Source organism: Babylonia areolata, chromosome 11 (genome assembly GCF_041734735.1).
Source record: "Babylonia areolata isolate BAREFJ2019XMU chromosome 11, ASM4173473v1, whole genome shotgun sequence".
Taxonomy (NCBI): domain Eukaryota; kingdom Metazoa; phylum Mollusca; class Gastropoda; order Neogastropoda; family Buccinidae; genus Babylonia; species Babylonia areolata.
This window is the reverse complement of record NC_134886.1, coordinates 19090352-19107745: the sequence shown is the minus strand read 5'-3', so window position 1 is coordinate 19107745 and position 17394 is coordinate 19090352. Positions and strand designations below refer to the sequence as shown.

The following is a 17394-nucleotide window of genomic DNA, read 5'->3' as shown; positions in this document are numbered from 1 at the left end:
TGAAACGCCAGCAACAAAACTGAGGAGATGGCGCTTAGTATCCAGCTTGCTCTCACCAACTCTCTTCAACATCTTCCTGGAAAGGATCATGACTGATGCACTTGAAGACCACAAAGGAACAGTCAACATCGGAGGCAGAGCAGTCACCAACTTACGTTTCGCCGACGATATTGATTGCCTAGCAGGAAAAGAAGAGGAGCTTAGTGGACCACCTTGATAAAACCTCTAGAGCCTATGGCATGCAGATCAGTGCAGAGAAGACCAAACTGATGACCAACAACACCAATGGCATCAGCACTGACATAAGAGTGGATGGCCAGAAGCTAGAAACTGTCCACAGCTTTAAATACCTGGGAGCAATTGTGACAGATGAGGGATCCAAACCCGAAGTACTCTCCAGGATTGCACAGGCGACAGCAGCGCTCACAAAACTGAGGTACATCTGGAACGACCGGAACATTGCACTCGGCTCAAAGATCAGACTGATGCGTACCCTGGTGACATCAATACTTTTGTATGCATGTGAATCGTGGACCATAACAGCTGAAATAGAAAAGAGAATAGTCCACTGAGATGAGATGCTTTCGAAGACTCCTGGGCATCTCCTACTGACAAAGATCATATCACGAACGAAGAAGTTCGAAACAGAATCAGGCAAGTCATTGGGCCCTACGAAGACCTGTTGACCTTGGTCAAGAGACGCAAGCTCAAATGGTATGGCCATGTCATGAGATCATCAGGGCTTGCCAAGACATTCCCGCAGGGCACAGTGCAAGGAGGGAGAAGGAGAGGCAGACAGAGGAAGAGATGGGAGGACAACATCCCAGAATGGACGGGCTTGAGGTTGAGCGATACAATCAGGAGGTCAGAAAACCGAGAGGATTGGAGGATGCTGGTTGCCAGATCACCTGTGGCGCCCCAACGGTCCACAAGACTACGGGACAGGTGAAGGTGAAGGTGAATCCAACTTCACCTGGACAGCTCCAGCTTCATCAGTCCCTGTCCGCACTGGCTGTGTGAGAGATACTTAATCCAGAGCCCGGACTGAACTCAAGTTAATTCTAGTCATCTGCGGACCGGGCCACCCAGTGCTAGGCTTGATTATGCTCATCTTTGCTTTCGAAGAAAAATCAACAACACTGATAAAATCTCTTAGCCGCCTGATCTCGGCGGTGTGAATCAGAAATTTTTAATACTGTAGTAGACGCACACTCAATAAAATCAATAAACTTATAAGAATAATAAAACGGTATTACTAAACCAACAAAAGGAATGCGCGTGCGCGTGCACACACACACACACACACACACACACACACACACACACACACACACACACACACACACACACACACACACACACACTCACACACACACACACACACACACACACACACACACACACACACACACACACACACACACACACACACACACACACACACACACACACACACACACCGTGACGGCCACCACTCCCCCATCTCAACACACACACAGCCGACAACAGAAAGACAGATAGAAGACAGAAAAACTAGGAAAAAGAACAAACAAAACAAAACAAAACAACAACAACAACAACAAAACACACATAACGAAGAAAACTAAAACGAAAGAAAGAATGAGGGTGGGAAAAGTCAAACCAAGCCCCCACATCCCCACCCCCCACCCCCACTTCCTCAACTGCACATCTCTAAAAAAAATAAAAAACAAAAAACGGGGGGTAAATAAATAAAAGAAAGAACTCAAGACAGATAGAAAGGAAGAAAGAAAGAAAGATAGGTAGATAGTCTGGTACACAGACAGATAGATAGATAGATAAATAGCCAGACAGACAGACAGACAGACAGACAGACAGATAGATAGATAGATAGATAGATAGATAGATAGATAGATAGACAGATATATATATATATATATATATATATATATAGAGAGAGAGAGAGAGAGAGAGAGAGAGAGAGATATAGATAGATAGATAGACAGATAAACGGACAGATAGATAAACAGATACTCGATAGACAGACATGAGATAGATAGATAGATAGATAGATAGATAGACCTAGACAGATAAAAAGGAGACAAAAAATGAGAAAGGTAAACTTAGGAAACACTAACAACAATAACAACAACAACAACAGCAACAAACACTGACAACAACAACGACAACAACAACGACGACAACAACAACAACAACGACGACAACAACAACAACGACAACAACAACAACAACGACGACAACAACAACAACAACGACGACAACAACAACAACGACGACAACAACAACAACGACGACAACAACAACAACAACAACAACGACAACAACAACAACGCGGGCAACCTTGAATGACAACAGCAAATACAACGACAACAGCAGCAGCAACAACAACAATGTTCACGCAGTGCATTTTGATTGACAAGTTGAGAGTGGTGTGGAAACTTAAACAACATACAAACCCATGCAAGCAAATTTTTGTAAAGAAACATACAGAATTTTTTTTTTCTTTCAAATTTTGGTAAAAGAAAACGAGTACGTGCGTGAAACAAACTTTCTGTCTTTTTATTTTTATCTTTTACATCTTTTATTAACTTTATACAAGACGAACAACCACACCAATCTTGAACTAAACGAAGTTTACTGGGAGGTAATCTTATCTAGGCGGGCACTGACCCTCGACACCGGTCTCACTTCTCACGGAAATAGCCGAAAACTGCCGAGGTGTTTTATAACAACACCGAACAAACGCGTGGATATTCACGTGTTAGAAAAAAACAGTTTGCATAAACCCTGGATTTCGACAAAAACCAAGAGGTCACAACTCACACCCGCACTTCAAACAGTTGAGAGACAGGTGGCAGGTAAATAGAACTGTTGAATTTCATTATGCTTAGATATATACCAAGATTGTGAAACAGCAGATCTCGTTCAAGTTCGATGGGGAATTAGAAAAATAGACTCGTGATCTAATATTTATTATGATTTTTTTGGGGAGGGTTGGCTTAGTCTTCGAAGATGAAACTCACTGGGCAAAATCAATATGTACTAGATGTTTTGATCTGTAAAATTGTATGACATGGTGATTGTAAATGAGACGAAAATTATTATGCATTTTATGTTGATGAACATATTTATTTATTATATGTAACTTGTTAGAATACTTGAGCTAATGGAAGGAAAGAAAGGATTAAAAAGGAAGACAGGCAGGAAAGACCTGAGAGCAAAACAAATAACGAAACAAAGCCTTGAAATCTTCGGTTTTCAAAATGATGATCTTATGGGGATAAACTATATGTGTTCACAGTTATGTCTCTTTCAGTCTTTGTGTCAAATATTTATTTATTTAGTAAAAGAATAATGATTACAGATATTATTATGCAAATTATGCAATTCATTATGCATTTATGCAAATTGACTACATCTAGCAGGGCATTAATTTGTTTGTCTTATTAATTTAGTTACATATCTATTTTCTGAACATTGGTATGATCAGTATTACAACTTAACATGCACCTGTGATTACAGCAAATGATTCATTATTGTGTTCAGAACAATTGACAGAATGTCATATTCAGTATGTCATAATTCAAAACAATATTTTAAGTATGATAAGTGCCTTGAACTTCCAAACTTGTTATATCAGATTCAGTGAAAGAAGAAAAGATATTTATGAAAAAAATTACTGACTTTCATATATTATTCTATCCAGTGTGAAACATTCTCTCTCTCTCTCTCTCTCTCTCTCTCTCTCTCTCTCGCATTCTTGATCTGTATGTGTGTGTCTGTGTGTTTGTGTCTGTGTTTCTGCCCAGATAAGAGAATGAATTTGATTAGGTTTTGTGCTCAACCTTTCAAGGTATCAAAATGTGTAGACTGATTGATGTATCTGTTTCACCACATCTGTGTTTAAAAAAAAAAAAAAAAGAAAAAAAAGAAAGAAAGAAAGAAAAAAGAAAGCAGATGTCTGACCTAGCATAAACATAACATGCTGGTCAGGCCTTGAGAGCCTCATACACACACACACACACACACACACACACACACACACACACACACACACACACACTAGGTTTGTGTAAAACATGCACATGAAATGTAATCAAACAATTAAGATAATGAAACAAACTGAATCATAAAAACATAGACTGAGAGACATGAAGAAGGCGAAAAGGCCTGTGCTCAACAAATATGTGTTATTGCTCAGAAAAGTGAATGAAAATGATAGAAATATATATATATCAACATGTTTGTGTTATTCACTTATTGCTAGAAAAAAAAGTTAGGTATTGTGCTCACCAGGTTTGTATAACTGCTTAGGAAAAAGTGAAGGAGGGTTATAAATAGAAAATGTAGGTACAGGGCTTAGCAAGTTTGTGTCAGGTATTATTGACTCACAAAAGTATATGATGGTGACTATAGAAGTGTAGACCTATAGTGCTCAGCAGGTTTAATTGTGTGACTCAGAAAGTGAATGAAGATGACAGAAAGTGTAGAGTTAGTGCTCAACAGGTTGGAGTTACTGCTCAGAGAAGTGAATTTGAGAGTGAACCTTGTTTTGCCAGTGCATGGTGTGAAAGTGAATCATGGCGGAAACTAAAGGAGACAGCTGTACAGTCACTGTGGAAACTTCAGACAAGAGGTGTGCAGCATCTGTGTGTGTGTGTGTGTGTGTGTGTGTGTGTGTGTGTGTGTGTGTGTGTGTGACTATGAGTAGACTGTGACTAACTGACAAAAGTTTATGGATGCATTAATACCACCTTGTGCATTAACACTTCAGATATGTGTGGGTGTGGGTGTGAATGTGTGTGTGTGTGTGTGTGTGTGTGTGTATGTGCGTGCGTGTGTCAGTCTCTGTCTGTCTGTGTCTGTGTGTTAGCACTCTATTACTAACTGACAAAAGTTTATGGATGCATGAATACCACTTTGTGCATTAACACACCAGCTATGTGTGTGTGGGTGTGAATGTGGGTTTGGCTGAGTGTGTGGGTGTGTGGGGGTGTACTGTATGTACACACATGCACATGCTTGTTTGTGTTTATGCAATGTGCTTCTAAAGAAATTTAATGTAAAAATTTATGGTATAAATTATACATTCATTTAATGACATAAAAAAATGCTGATTGACTAACACATTTTGAACACATTCTCCAGTGAACCTGTGTATACTGGTAGCATTTGTATAATAAATTTATCTTCTAAGTAATATGCTTATTATTATTTTATGCCAAAGTAATATTACTATTATTACTATATTAGCATACAAACACAACTGTGTAATGTTCATGCTAGTTCAGTGATGCAACTTTATATATAGTACAGTTATATTTTTAAAATAGTGTTTGTTTTTTTCATGGATCATTATGGTTTCCAGTCAGTATATGATACTTTGAAACATATACATGTGCACTTTCTCTTGGTTGATATATTTTATCAAGTTATCTGTGTATTCATTTATATACTTATGAATTGTTTAACTCATTTGTTTCTTTATCACAGGCTCAAATACTAGCTGACAGTGTTGATGTTAGATGACAGGTTTTGCTGCTTTTTGCTGTTCATCCTAGAAAATAAAAGGGTTTCTGTCTTATGGTTGGCATCAAGTTGTACATGAACACATTGTCTCATGTCAAAATGTATTGAAATTAAAACTCATTTTTTTTCTTTGCCTTTGTTGGCTGCAACACCCAGATCACTGATATGAAAAAATAGGATTTTATGTGTGTACGTTTTTTTTACATGATATAGGCAGCCATACTCCATTTTGGGGGGTGAATTAAAACAAACAAGTGAAAAAGCATTTCCACCCTTGAAAACAAAATATAGCTGCCTACATGATAAGGGTGAAAAACGGTCATACATGTAAAAGCCCACTCATGTATACGTATACGAGTGAACGAGTGAACGTGGGAGTTGCAGCCCATGAACGAAAAAGAAGAAAGAAGAAAGAGAATCTTAAGTGAAAAAAACACCAGGTTTTCATTCACCAAAAAATAAAACCCCTTGTGATTTTTGAGGTGATTTAAAATGAATTGAAAATTAAGAATAAAAATAGAAATGTAGAGAGAGAGAGAACAAATTTTTGCATTTTTTGAAAGTGAAACCCTTGTTGGTTTTTGAAGGTGATTAAAAAAAAAAAAAAAGAAAAAGTGAAGAGAGAGAGAAAAAGGTTTTAATTCACTGAAACCCTGGTTGGTTTTTGAAGGTGATTTAAAATGAATAAGAAAAGGGAGAGAGAGAGAGAGAGAGAAGAAAAAAAAAAATCACCAAAAACCCTTGTTGCTGATGATTCCAGAGAGCTGCCAGAGGTTCGAGAGCTTCAGGAGAGAGACATGGCGGGGGCGGGGAATGGGAGGAGGCGTGTGCTGGTGGTGGGGGCAGGGGCAGCGGGTACAGCGGCTGCCTACTGTCTGATGAAGCAGCCGGACAGGTTCTCTGTGGACGTCTGGGAAAAGGCGCCGGTGGCTGGGGGGGTGGCCACCTCTAACGACATTCGAGGTAAAGTTGTGCGACGGGTGCAATAGCCATGAATACAGTAAGCTATTGAAGAGTACCACAGCGACAACTGATTTGCAAGGGTGTTTCTGCATCGTAACGTAATGAAAATTAATTGAATAAATATATTTTAAGAAATTTGAAAAAGATAAACCATGATTAAATAAGTAAACAAATAAATAAATGGACATAATAAAACAACAACAACAACAACAACAACAATACAAAAACAAACAACAACAGCACACACACACACACACACACACACACACACAAAGATAAAAGAAGATAAATTCATCAACAACCATTTCTAATAAATATCTAGACGTCCCAGAGGGGATATGATCGACACCTTCAAATACATCCACAAAATCTACAAGACCAAAAAACCAAAGCTTGAAACTCCCAAGGATGCAGGCACCAGAGGAAATGCAATGAAACTGTTCCCGCACCACACCCACTGTGATACCAGGAAACACTTCTTCAGCGAAAGAATCACCAAAACGTGGAACAGCCTCCCTGATGAAGTGGTCCTGGCACCTTCTGTAAATGCCTTCAAGAGTAAGTTGGATGCTTGCTGGAAGAAGAAACCTGACCAGTACAATCCGTCTTGCCAATAAGCCACGCATGCAAAGTCTTTAGTATACTAGTCGTATAACCCACACGGATCGATGAACAGGACTTCCTACAAGACCTCAAACATCGTACAGTTCAAGTTTTGAATGATTGTCCAGCATAGAAAGAACAAAAGAAAATAGATGAAAAAAAAAAAAAAAAAAAAAAATCAGTTGTATTAGATACACCACATCCTTGAACAGTTTGGATTGTGTTTCTTTGCTGTTGACTATTTTTGTAGATCTTGGGCAGGGTAGGGAGGGGTGGGGGGTGGGGGGGGGCAGGTGGGGGAGGGTGCATTTTGTAGCATGCTAGATACTTGCTGGGAGATCGTAAATACTTTTTTAATGACGTCTTTTTTTTTTGTCTTTTTTTTTTTGTCAGTGAAAAATAAAATCATACCAGTACCATTATCAAACAATCTTGTGGGGAAGTAACTCTTTTTGAATTGCAATGTTTTAACTATTTTAAATATTTTGTAGTGATTACTTCCCTTTGTTGGGCTCTTGGGGGAAAAAATCATTTATTGTTTCTGTTGTTTGAAATATTTTCAGACTTCCTCTTCAACTGTCGTACTGTTATTGTCATGTTTCATTGTTTCTCTCTGACTCCAGAGAGTTAATGGGTATTATGACGGGCGCAATAGCCGAGTGGTTAAAGCGTTGGACTGTCAATCTGAGGGTCCTGGGTTCGAATCACGGTGACGGCGCCTGGTGGGTAAAGGGTGGAGATTTTTACGATCTCCAAGGTCAACATATGTGCAGACCTGCTAGTGCCTGAACCCCCTTTGTGTGTATATGCAAGCAGAAGATCAAATACGCATGTTAAAGATCCTGTAATCCATGTCAGCGTTCAGTGGGTTATGGAAACAAGAACATACCCAGCATGCACACCCCCCGAAAACGGAGTATGGCTGCCTACATGGCGGGGTAAAAATGGTCATACATCTAAAAACCCACTCATGTGCATACGAGTAAAGGTGGGAGTTGCAGCCCTCGAATGAATAAGAAGAAGAAAAAGAAGAATGGGTATTATGTTATTATCATTGGAATAATCTTTGAATGGCAGTGGTCCAGCTTTCCAAGAATTAAAAAACAAAACCAAAAAACCAGTCTATCAGTCTGTCAGTCTATCTATCTGTCTGTACTTAATCTATCCATCTATGATATTTAGTAATTGTTTCCGTTTGATCATACAGCTTGTGAGAAATGGGATGAAAGGTGACAACCAAGTTTAGGCCATTGTTGTCTCTGCGTCACGACTCAGCGTACTCAGTACATTATCTATTAATGTATATGTCCATATATCTATCTATCCATCAGTCTATCTGTCTGTCTGTCTGTCTGTCTATCTAGTCTATCTATCTATCTATACCAAGAGCATTATACTCCGTATATAAAATCTTTGTAGGAGTATATGCATGCATTCATGCATCTACACACATATAAAGTCAACCATCCTACATGGATGCATCCATCTATCCATTTGACATGCACACTATGATCACATACACACATTGACCGCATCCTGTGTGCAGGTGACACATTCATCAACGACGGAGTGCAGGGGGGGTGTCCCACGTATCGCAACACCTTGAACCTGATGGCTGAGCACGGCCTGCAGGGGTCCCCGGTCCACATGATGATCTCCTTTGGCAAAGGGAGGACCGCCTGGACCAACTACACCAAGACCGACCTCGTCCACAGACTGGCCCCAGAGATCAAGAAGTTCCAGAGGTGCCTCCGCATTATTAACTTCTTTGAGAACTTCTTCATCTTCATCCCCATCTACAAGGTGCTGCGCTGGTTCGGCTTCTCAGACGATTTCCGCAACGAGATGGTTTTCCCTCTCACCGCACTGTTCTTCGGCACGGGCAACCAGACGCCAAACGTTTCCGCGGCAATTGTTGCCAGGGTGTTCCTTGACGACGACCTCCGGCTGTTTGACTATGACTCGGAGCGGTTGCTGAGTCAGACGCCAGAGATGTTTGCCTTCCCGAAGCTGGAGAAGATGTACCGGACCATCATGTCGAAGAGCGGCGCCAACTTCCACAGCAACCGCGGCGTCAAAATCGTGCGCCGCATGAAGGGCAAAGTGTACGTGACGGACGAGCGAGATCACGAGGAGGTCTTTGACAACATCATCTTCGCCTGCGACGCGGAGACGGTCCTGCGCGTGTTGAAGAACCCCTCCTTCATGGAGAAGCGAGCACTGGGCAATGTTCGCTACTACAACGACCTGATCGTCACGCATGAGGACGATGACTACATGAACAAGTACTACGAGGTCAACTATGACACGGACCAGTACTTTGTCCGCACCTACCCGGCGGACCAGGAGAGGATCGAGATGTCCTTCAACCTGTCCAATTACCAGCCGCAGCTGAAGGAGTCCGGCAGGAACGTGTTCCAGACCATCTTCCTGGACGACGAGGTGAGGGCGCTGTGGACGGAAGGGGAGATAAAGGAGGACAAGGTGCTGCTCAGGAGGTGGTGGCGCCAGTTCTCACACACGTGGAGACACTTCGCCTTCACCGTGCCCTTCATGAGGTCAGTCACAGCTTGGGAGGGTGAAGGGGGTGGAGGAGAGGAGGGGCTGGGAGGGTTGTGGGGGGGAGGGGGGGGGGAGGGAGGAGAGGAGGGGCTGGGAGGGTTGTGGGAGGAATGGTTGGGGGGAGGAAGGAGAGGAGGGGCTGGGAGGGTTGTGGGAGGAATGGTGGGGGGGAGGAAGGAGAGGAGGGGCTGGGAGGGTTGTGGGAGGAATGGTGGGGGGGAGGAAGGAGAGGAGGGGCTGGGAGGGGGGAGGAAGGAGAGGAGGGGCTGGGAGGGTTGTGGGAGGAATGGTGGGGGGGAGGAAGGAGAGGAGGGGCTGGGAGGGTTGTGGAGGGAATGGTGGGGGGAGGGAGGAGAGGAGGGGCTGGGAGGGTTGTGGGGGGAATGGTGGGGGGAGGGAGGAGAGGAGGGGCTTGGAGGGTTGTGGGGGGAATGGTGGGGGGAGGGAGGAGAGGAGGGGCTGGGAGGGTTGTGGGAGGAATGGTTGGGGGGAGGAAGGAGAGGAGGGGCTGGGAGGGTTGTGGGAGGAATGGTGGGGGGGAGGGAGGAGAGGAGGGGCTGGGAGGGTTGTGGGAGGAATGGTGGGGAGGAGGAAGGAGAGGAGGGGCTGGGAGGGTTGTGGGGGGAATGGTGGGGAGGAGGAAGGAGAGGAGGGGCTGGGAGGGTTGTTGGGGGGAATGGCGGGGAGGAGGAAGGAGAGGAGGGGCTGGGAGGGTTGTTGGGGGGAATGGCGGGGGGAGGGAGGAGAGGAGGGGCTGGGAGGGTTGTGGGGGGAATGGCGGGGAGGAGGAAGGAGAGGAGGGGCTGGGAGGGTTGTGGAGGGAATGGTGGGGGGAGGGAGGAGAGGAGGGGCTGGGAGGGTTGTGGGGGGAATGGTGGGGGGAGGGAGGAGAGGAGGGGCTTGGAGGGTTGTGGGGGGAATGGTGGGGGGAGGGAGGAGAGGAGGGGCTGGGAGGGTTGTGGGAGGAATGGTTGGGGGGAGGAAGGAGAGGAGGGGCTGGGAGGGTTGTGGGAGGAATGGTGGGGGGGGAGGGAGGAGAGGAGGGGCTGGGAGGGTTGTGGGAGGAATGGTGGGGAGGAGGAAGGAGAGGAGGGGCTGGGAGGGTTGTGGGGGGAATGGTGGGGAGGAGGAAGGAGAGGAGGGGCTGGGAGGGTTGTTGGGGGGAATGGCGGGGAGGAGGAAGGAGAGGAGGGGCTGGGAGGGTTGTTGGGGGGAATGGCGGGGGGAGGGAGGAGAGGAGGGGCTGGGAGGGTTGTGGGGGGAATGGCGGGGAGGAGGAAGGAGAGGAGGGGCTGGGAGGGTTGTTGGGGGGAATGGTGGGGGGAGGGAGGAGAGGAGGGGCTGGGAGGGTTGTGGGGGGAATGGTGGGGGGAGGGAGGAGAGGAGGGGCTGGGAGGGTTGTGGGGGGAATGGTGGGGGGAGGGAGGAGAGGAGGGGCTGGGAGGGTTGTGGGGGGAATGGTGGGGAGGAGGAAGGAGAGGAGGGGCTGGGAGGGTTGTTGGGGGGAATGGTGGGGGGAGGGAGGAGAGGAGGGGCTGGGAGGGTTGTGGGGGGAATGGTGGGGAGGAGGAAGGAGAGGAGGGGCTGGGAGGGTTGTTGGGGGGAATGGTGGGGGGAGGGAGGAGAGGAGGGGTTGGGAGGGTTGTTGGGGGTGGGGTGGGGTGGGGTGGGGAGTGTAGTGGGAGGACGGACGTTAATATTATATTATCGTCATGAGGTCACTCATTGAGTCATGAGATTAGTCAATGCTGGGGAGCTGGGAGGGGGATGTGGGGGTGGGGGTTGGGGGGGCGGGGGGGGAGGGAGGACGTTGAAATTTGACAGCATTGCTCTGGTGTCAAAATGTGTCTTGTTAGCATGGTTTTCATGTTTCTATGCAATGTATGCTTAAACCGCAAAGAAAGGGAACTAACTATTACAGCATTTCCGGATGTGTCCACACATCAGTTTGAGTTGATAACAATGCCATGTAATCTGCAGAGATTGTAACCTCCCCCCTTTTTCCCCCTACCCCACGGTTGAATGGATGAACACTTTGTACTCGGAAAGGCTTTCACGGTTAATTCACAACAGACAAGACCTGGAGGAATCTGATGAACAGTTCTTCCATGAGGTGTCCCAATGACTCTTCACAGAGTTAAGGGAGAAGATTGATGACTCCAAGTCCTAGTCAACTATAGGTTTACAAAAAACTAAATAAATAACTAAATAACTAAATAATGATAATATATAAGAAAATGGTAATAATAAATAAATAAATAATAATAATAATAATAATAATAATAATAATAATAATGATAATAATTATCTTCATCAAGTTTTTGCGCCTTATACATATTATTATTAGTAGTAGTTCTTTTTCTTTTTTTTTATATGTATTTATCTATTACTATTTTATTTTATTTTATTTATTTATTTATTTTTTTATTATTATTTTTTTTCTCAAAGCCTGACTAAGCGCGTTGGGTTACGCTGCTGGTCAGGCATCTGCTTCCTAGATGTGGTGTAGTGTATATGGATTTGTCCGAACGCAGTGACGCCTCCTTGAGCTACTGAAACTGAAGTCCTAGTACTGATTTAACCATAACACCTGGTTGCTTCCCTTTGCACCGAGTGCAGATATTTCCATACAACAGTCCAGTTTCACTTTTTCAATCTGTCGTCATCTCGCTCAGCGCTTTTAGCTTGTTGGCTTTAGCCTTAACATTGTTCGCTGGTGTTCTGAAGGGGGTTCATCATGTTTTTGATGATGCTGTGTGTGTTCTGTGTATGAAGCTTTGCTTTGACAGTGCACTCAGCTGTTGTAGGGCTGGTCCACAGAAACTGAAGTGCAGCTGCACTGATGGGGTACACAGTGTTGAATACTGAGTGCACTTAGTGAGAGGTGGGGGAACTGGTCTTTTTCACGTTGTTTTGGTTTCAGTGTGCCTGTCTTGAAGTCACTTTTTTAGTCAGTCAGAGTTAGGAAGGACATGCTTGATTGAGTTATATGAGGGAAACGTCGGTGAGTTGGTCTTTTTAACCGATATTTTGATTGACCTATTAACATTGTGTTTAATTTCCAACATGCTTGATTTGAGTTACATGAGGGAAACATTGGTGAGTTGGTCTTTTTAACCGATATTTTGATTGACCTATTTAATTAACATTGTGTTTAATTTCCAACATGCTTGATTTGAGTTACATGAGGGAAACATCGGTGAGTTGGTCTTTTTAACCGATATTTTGATTGACCTATTAACATTGTGTTTAATTTCCAACATGCTTGATTTGAGTTACATGAGGGAAACGTCGGTGAGTTGGTCTTTTTAACTGATATTTTGATTGACCTATTTAATTAACATTGTGTTTAATTTCCAACATGCTTGATTTGAGTTACATGAGGGAAACGTCGGTGAGTTGGTCTTTTTAACCGATATTTTGATTGATCTATTAACATTGTGTATAATTTCCCCTCAACTGAGGCATATTATGTCCAGCCTTGACATGCCCCCTTCTTGGTCAGCTGATCTATTACAGTTGGCACTTGATTTTGTCTCTGTTGGGGGAGAAAGAGAAACAGGTGGATTAAGGACGGAAGGGGTTCCCTTGATATGTTTGGCAGCTTGCTGTTTGCAATATGTAGTGAATTATTTGGCTTCCCCTCCCTTCCCCCAACTTGTATCACTTCTACATGTATATTAATTTATGTGTTTCATTCCAGTTTATGTACCTTTTTTTTTGTTTATAGAATTGCAGCCAGTGTATTGACAAGTGTCCCATTTTAGAGCAGGGTCATAGGCTGAGGTTGGTGTGCTTTAAATTATCTTTGTATCGCTGTTTTAGTGTTGCTATCAGTGAATAAAATTTGTTTAAAACAGGAGGGAAGGAGATTGGGGTGGGAAAGAAAGGACAGCTCCCTGTGGACTGCCATTGGTGGGGACTGTGACGAACAAACCCGGGTCTGGCTGTATATTAGGGACTCAGATTTGAGCTATGTCAGTATGTGTGTGAGGTGTAAGTAATGCCACAGAAATGGTGCAGATGATAGGGCAGCAAAAAAAAAAAAAAAAAAAAAAAATCCTAATCCTCAGGGGCGTTTGAGTAATGCCACAGAAATGGTGCAGATGATAGGGGCAGAAAAACAACACCAATAACCCACCTCCTCTTCATCCTTGACATGTTGTTGCTGCTTTCTCAGGTACCTGCTGGGCACGCAGAACGAAACCAAAAAAATCCTCCTCCTCACCCTCCACACATTGCTGCTCTGTTCTCAGGTACCTGCAGGGCACGCAGAACACCTACTACTGCGGATCCTACACACTAATCAACACCCATGAGATCGCCGTCATCTCCGGCATGGCCGCAGCCTGCCGACTGGGCGCCGACTACCCCTTCCCTGATGACCCCCTGGCCTCCAAGCAGTTCGACCACTACATGCTGGTGATCCACGGCCGGCCTCGCAGGTGGGGCTGCAACAAGAACTCGGTGCTGGCCGTGTGCATGGCGCCGCTGGTGGGACTGCTGGCGTTCATTGCCCTCCTGGTCAACTTCTTCATGAGGTGCTGCTGCTGCTGTCGTTCGTCCTGAGGGGGGACAGGTGGGCGGAGTTAGGGGTTTTGTTCTGACAGCGTGCACCACGGCTGGAGTGATGTTGTTGTTGAAGGTCTGTGTGAATTGTTGTATTGTTTGCTACAAGTGTATCTCTGGATAACTTTGGCTTTTCTTTTGAAAGCTTGCCTGGCTGAACTTACATTGTTGTGAGTTTGTATGAACGGCATCATATGATATGAGTGATGGCCTAGAGGTAACGCGTCCGCCTAGGAAGCCAGAGAATCTGATCGTGCTGGTTCAAATCACGGCTCAGCCGCCGATATTTTCTCCCCCTCTACTAGACCTTGAGTGGTGGTCTGGACGCTAGTCATTCGGATGAGATGATAAACCGAGGTCCCATGTGCAGCACACACTTAGCGCATGTAAAAGAACCCACGGCAACAAAATTGTTGTTCCTGGCGAAATTCTGTAGAAAATCCACGCAGTAGGAAAAACAAATAAAACTGCACGCAGGAAAAAAAAAAAGGGTGGCGCTGTAGTATAGCGACGCGCTCTCCCTGGGGAGAGCAGCCCGAATTTCACACAGAGAAATCTGTTGTGATAAAAAGAAATGCAAAATACAAAATACAAAATATGACACACAGTGTACCTCTGGATAACTTTGGCTTTTGTTTTGAAAGCTTGCCTGGCTGAACTTGCATTGTTGTGAAGGGCATTGCATTGCATGATGCAAAATGTGGCTCTGGACAACTGTTTGGCTTTGTTTTGAAAGATGCTGCCACTGAACTTACGTTGTTATAGTGAGGAAGGTGGTGTAATGGTTAAGACGCTTTTCTGCCAGTACCGTGTCTGTGAGGTTGTGGGTTTAAATCCCGGTCTTGCCATTTCTCCAAAGTGTGACTGGAAAATCAAACTGAACATTTAGTCGTTCGGATGGCACGATTAACTGAGGTCCCGTGTGCAGTACGCACTTCACGCACTGAAAAGGAACCCATGGCAATGAAAGGTTTGTCTTCTGCCAAAATTCTGTTGAAGAAATCCACTCTGATGGTACACAAATATATATATGTATGCACACAAGGCCTGACTAAGCGCTTTTTGTTTTGCTGCTGGTCAGGCATCTGCCTTGTAGATGTGGTGTAGCATGTTGGTATGTGGATTTGCCCAAATGCAGTGATGCCTCTTTGAGAAACTGAAACTTACATTGTAAGAAGTCTGTTTTGGATAATGATTTCTTCAACCATCTTTGTCCAGAGTTGACCCAACAGTGAATTGCACTGTATGTTTTGTCACACAAGTGGCTCTGGATAACAGTGTTGCTCTCTTTTGAAAGCTCTTATGGCTGAACTTAATTTTGTTATAAGCCGACATTAGTCCATGCATGGCGTTGGCTTTGTTTTGAAAGCTGGTATGGCTGAGAGCACATTGCAGTAGCATGTTCTGTATTGATTCATGATTCTCAACCAGCTCAGAATCATAATCTGCACACCCCATAATTTCAAAAAGTCAACCTCCCTTCACAAAAGCGTATAGTTTGTGTTCCTTTTGACAGAATTGTAGCTTGTAGAATTTTTGTTGTTACTCTATACCCATTTTTGCTGAAAATTCCTTGGCGACGGCCTCACAGCAGGTGGTATGTGTCCCTGGCAGTGAACAGGTGAAATACGCATGGGAAAAAACCCAACCAGGCATTGCTCTGTTGAGTTTAAACCCAACCAGGCATTGCTCTGTTGAGTTTAAACCCAACCAGGCATTGCTCTGTTGAGTTTAAACCCAACCAGGCATTGCTCTGTTGAGTTTGTGTGATTTCAAAATGCATTTTAAACAATGTTTGCTTTCTTCATGGTGAGATCTTAACACACCTTCCACATTGATTTATTCCATTTGTACATTCATGAGTTTGTTTATTAACTTGACACATGGCAGCAGCCTGTTATTGAACAAATGCGCAGGCTCTATCGCCTTCCGTGGCTTCGCCAGCTAAGCTTTGTACCATTTTTTCATAGATGGACTTACTATGAATTATTTATTTGTTATTATTTTTTATTATTTTGTTCTAGAATTTTGGGACGTTTTGGTTTTCTGTATTTCAGTGACCATGAATGGTGATTGGGGTGTTGAAGGTGCTGCTGTGGGGGCCCGTTTAGGTTTGGGACTGCTTGACACCGCTGAACTCTGATCATGTGTCCTGGTATCAGCCAGTCTGAGAGATACAGACACGTGCAGTGTTTGGGTGTCAGGAAATCAGAGCAACCCTCCACCAAAGATGTACCGTAAAGTTCGGTCTATTGAGCGCAATGGTATATAAGCTGCACCCACTAAATTTTGGAAAAAATTGAACTTTATACATACATAAGCCGCACTGGTTTATAAACTGCACTTATTTCCGGTACGGAACACATACTGATACAACAGAAAAGCTGTCGATACTGAAGGTTATGATATAAACACAAGTGGGAACAACACAAAGAAAAGCAAACGAAAATACTACTAGTACAACAAAAAAATAACAAATAAACACAATGAAAATAAGATCCATAATTTAGGGATAGTCACATTTATTCAACGTCATCCTGCTCACTGAATCCACTACAACCTTCGTCTTCAGTGTCCGAGTTGAAGAGAACCAGCAAAACTTCCTCCGCCATCTTGTCACTTCATGAACATGAAGGTGGAGGTCACTGCTGGTTCGTCGCTTGCACTGTTGTCTGCTAGGTTGATTGCCTTCAATTTGAAGGCTGCATCATAGGCATAACGTCGCGTTTTCGGCATGGTGAGGGTGTACGCTTGAGCAGAGTAGAACTGAATGCTGATCTGTGAAGTGGAGGACCCTGGACTGTGTGCTCTCAGTCATTCCATTTGAGCTCATGGCTCGCTCCGCTCCAGGTAGGAGCCAACCACAGCTGAATAAACCCTGGGGATCGAACCAGTGTCTTCACAGTCGTCAGTCCCCTGTAAAGGCTGACCACTTCACCATGGCGGCTGTTGTCCAGTGGAGAGAGAAGCGTGGAAGGGTGTGTTGTGGGGTGGGGGATGTACATGGGTGTGGGTGGGGCGTGGGAAAAGGAGAAGGGGGTGTTGTGGGGGTGAGGGACGTACATGGGTTGGGGTGTGGGGCATCAGAAAGGAACAAGGGGGTGAGGAGGGGGTGCATGGGTTGGGAGGGAAATCTGCATTGACTGACATGACAGTTGTAGGTTTTGT

The 17394-nt window shown here is 44.3% G+C and overlaps 1 protein-coding gene across 1 annotated transcript; it reads left to right on the top strand.

The window, feature by feature from the left end:
- Positions 1-4580: 4580 nt before the first annotated feature.
- Positions 4581-15864, top strand: LOC143287160 (uncharacterized). Its single transcript, XM_076595104.1, has 4 exons — positions 4581-4636; positions 6290-6492; positions 8642-9653; positions 13914-15864. Exons 1-4 carry the CDS (start codon positions 4581-4583, stop codon positions 14224-14226), a joined length of 1584 nt encoding a protein of 527 aa, XP_076451219.1. The 3' UTR covers positions 14227-15864.
- Positions 15865-17394: the final 1530 nt, after the last annotated feature.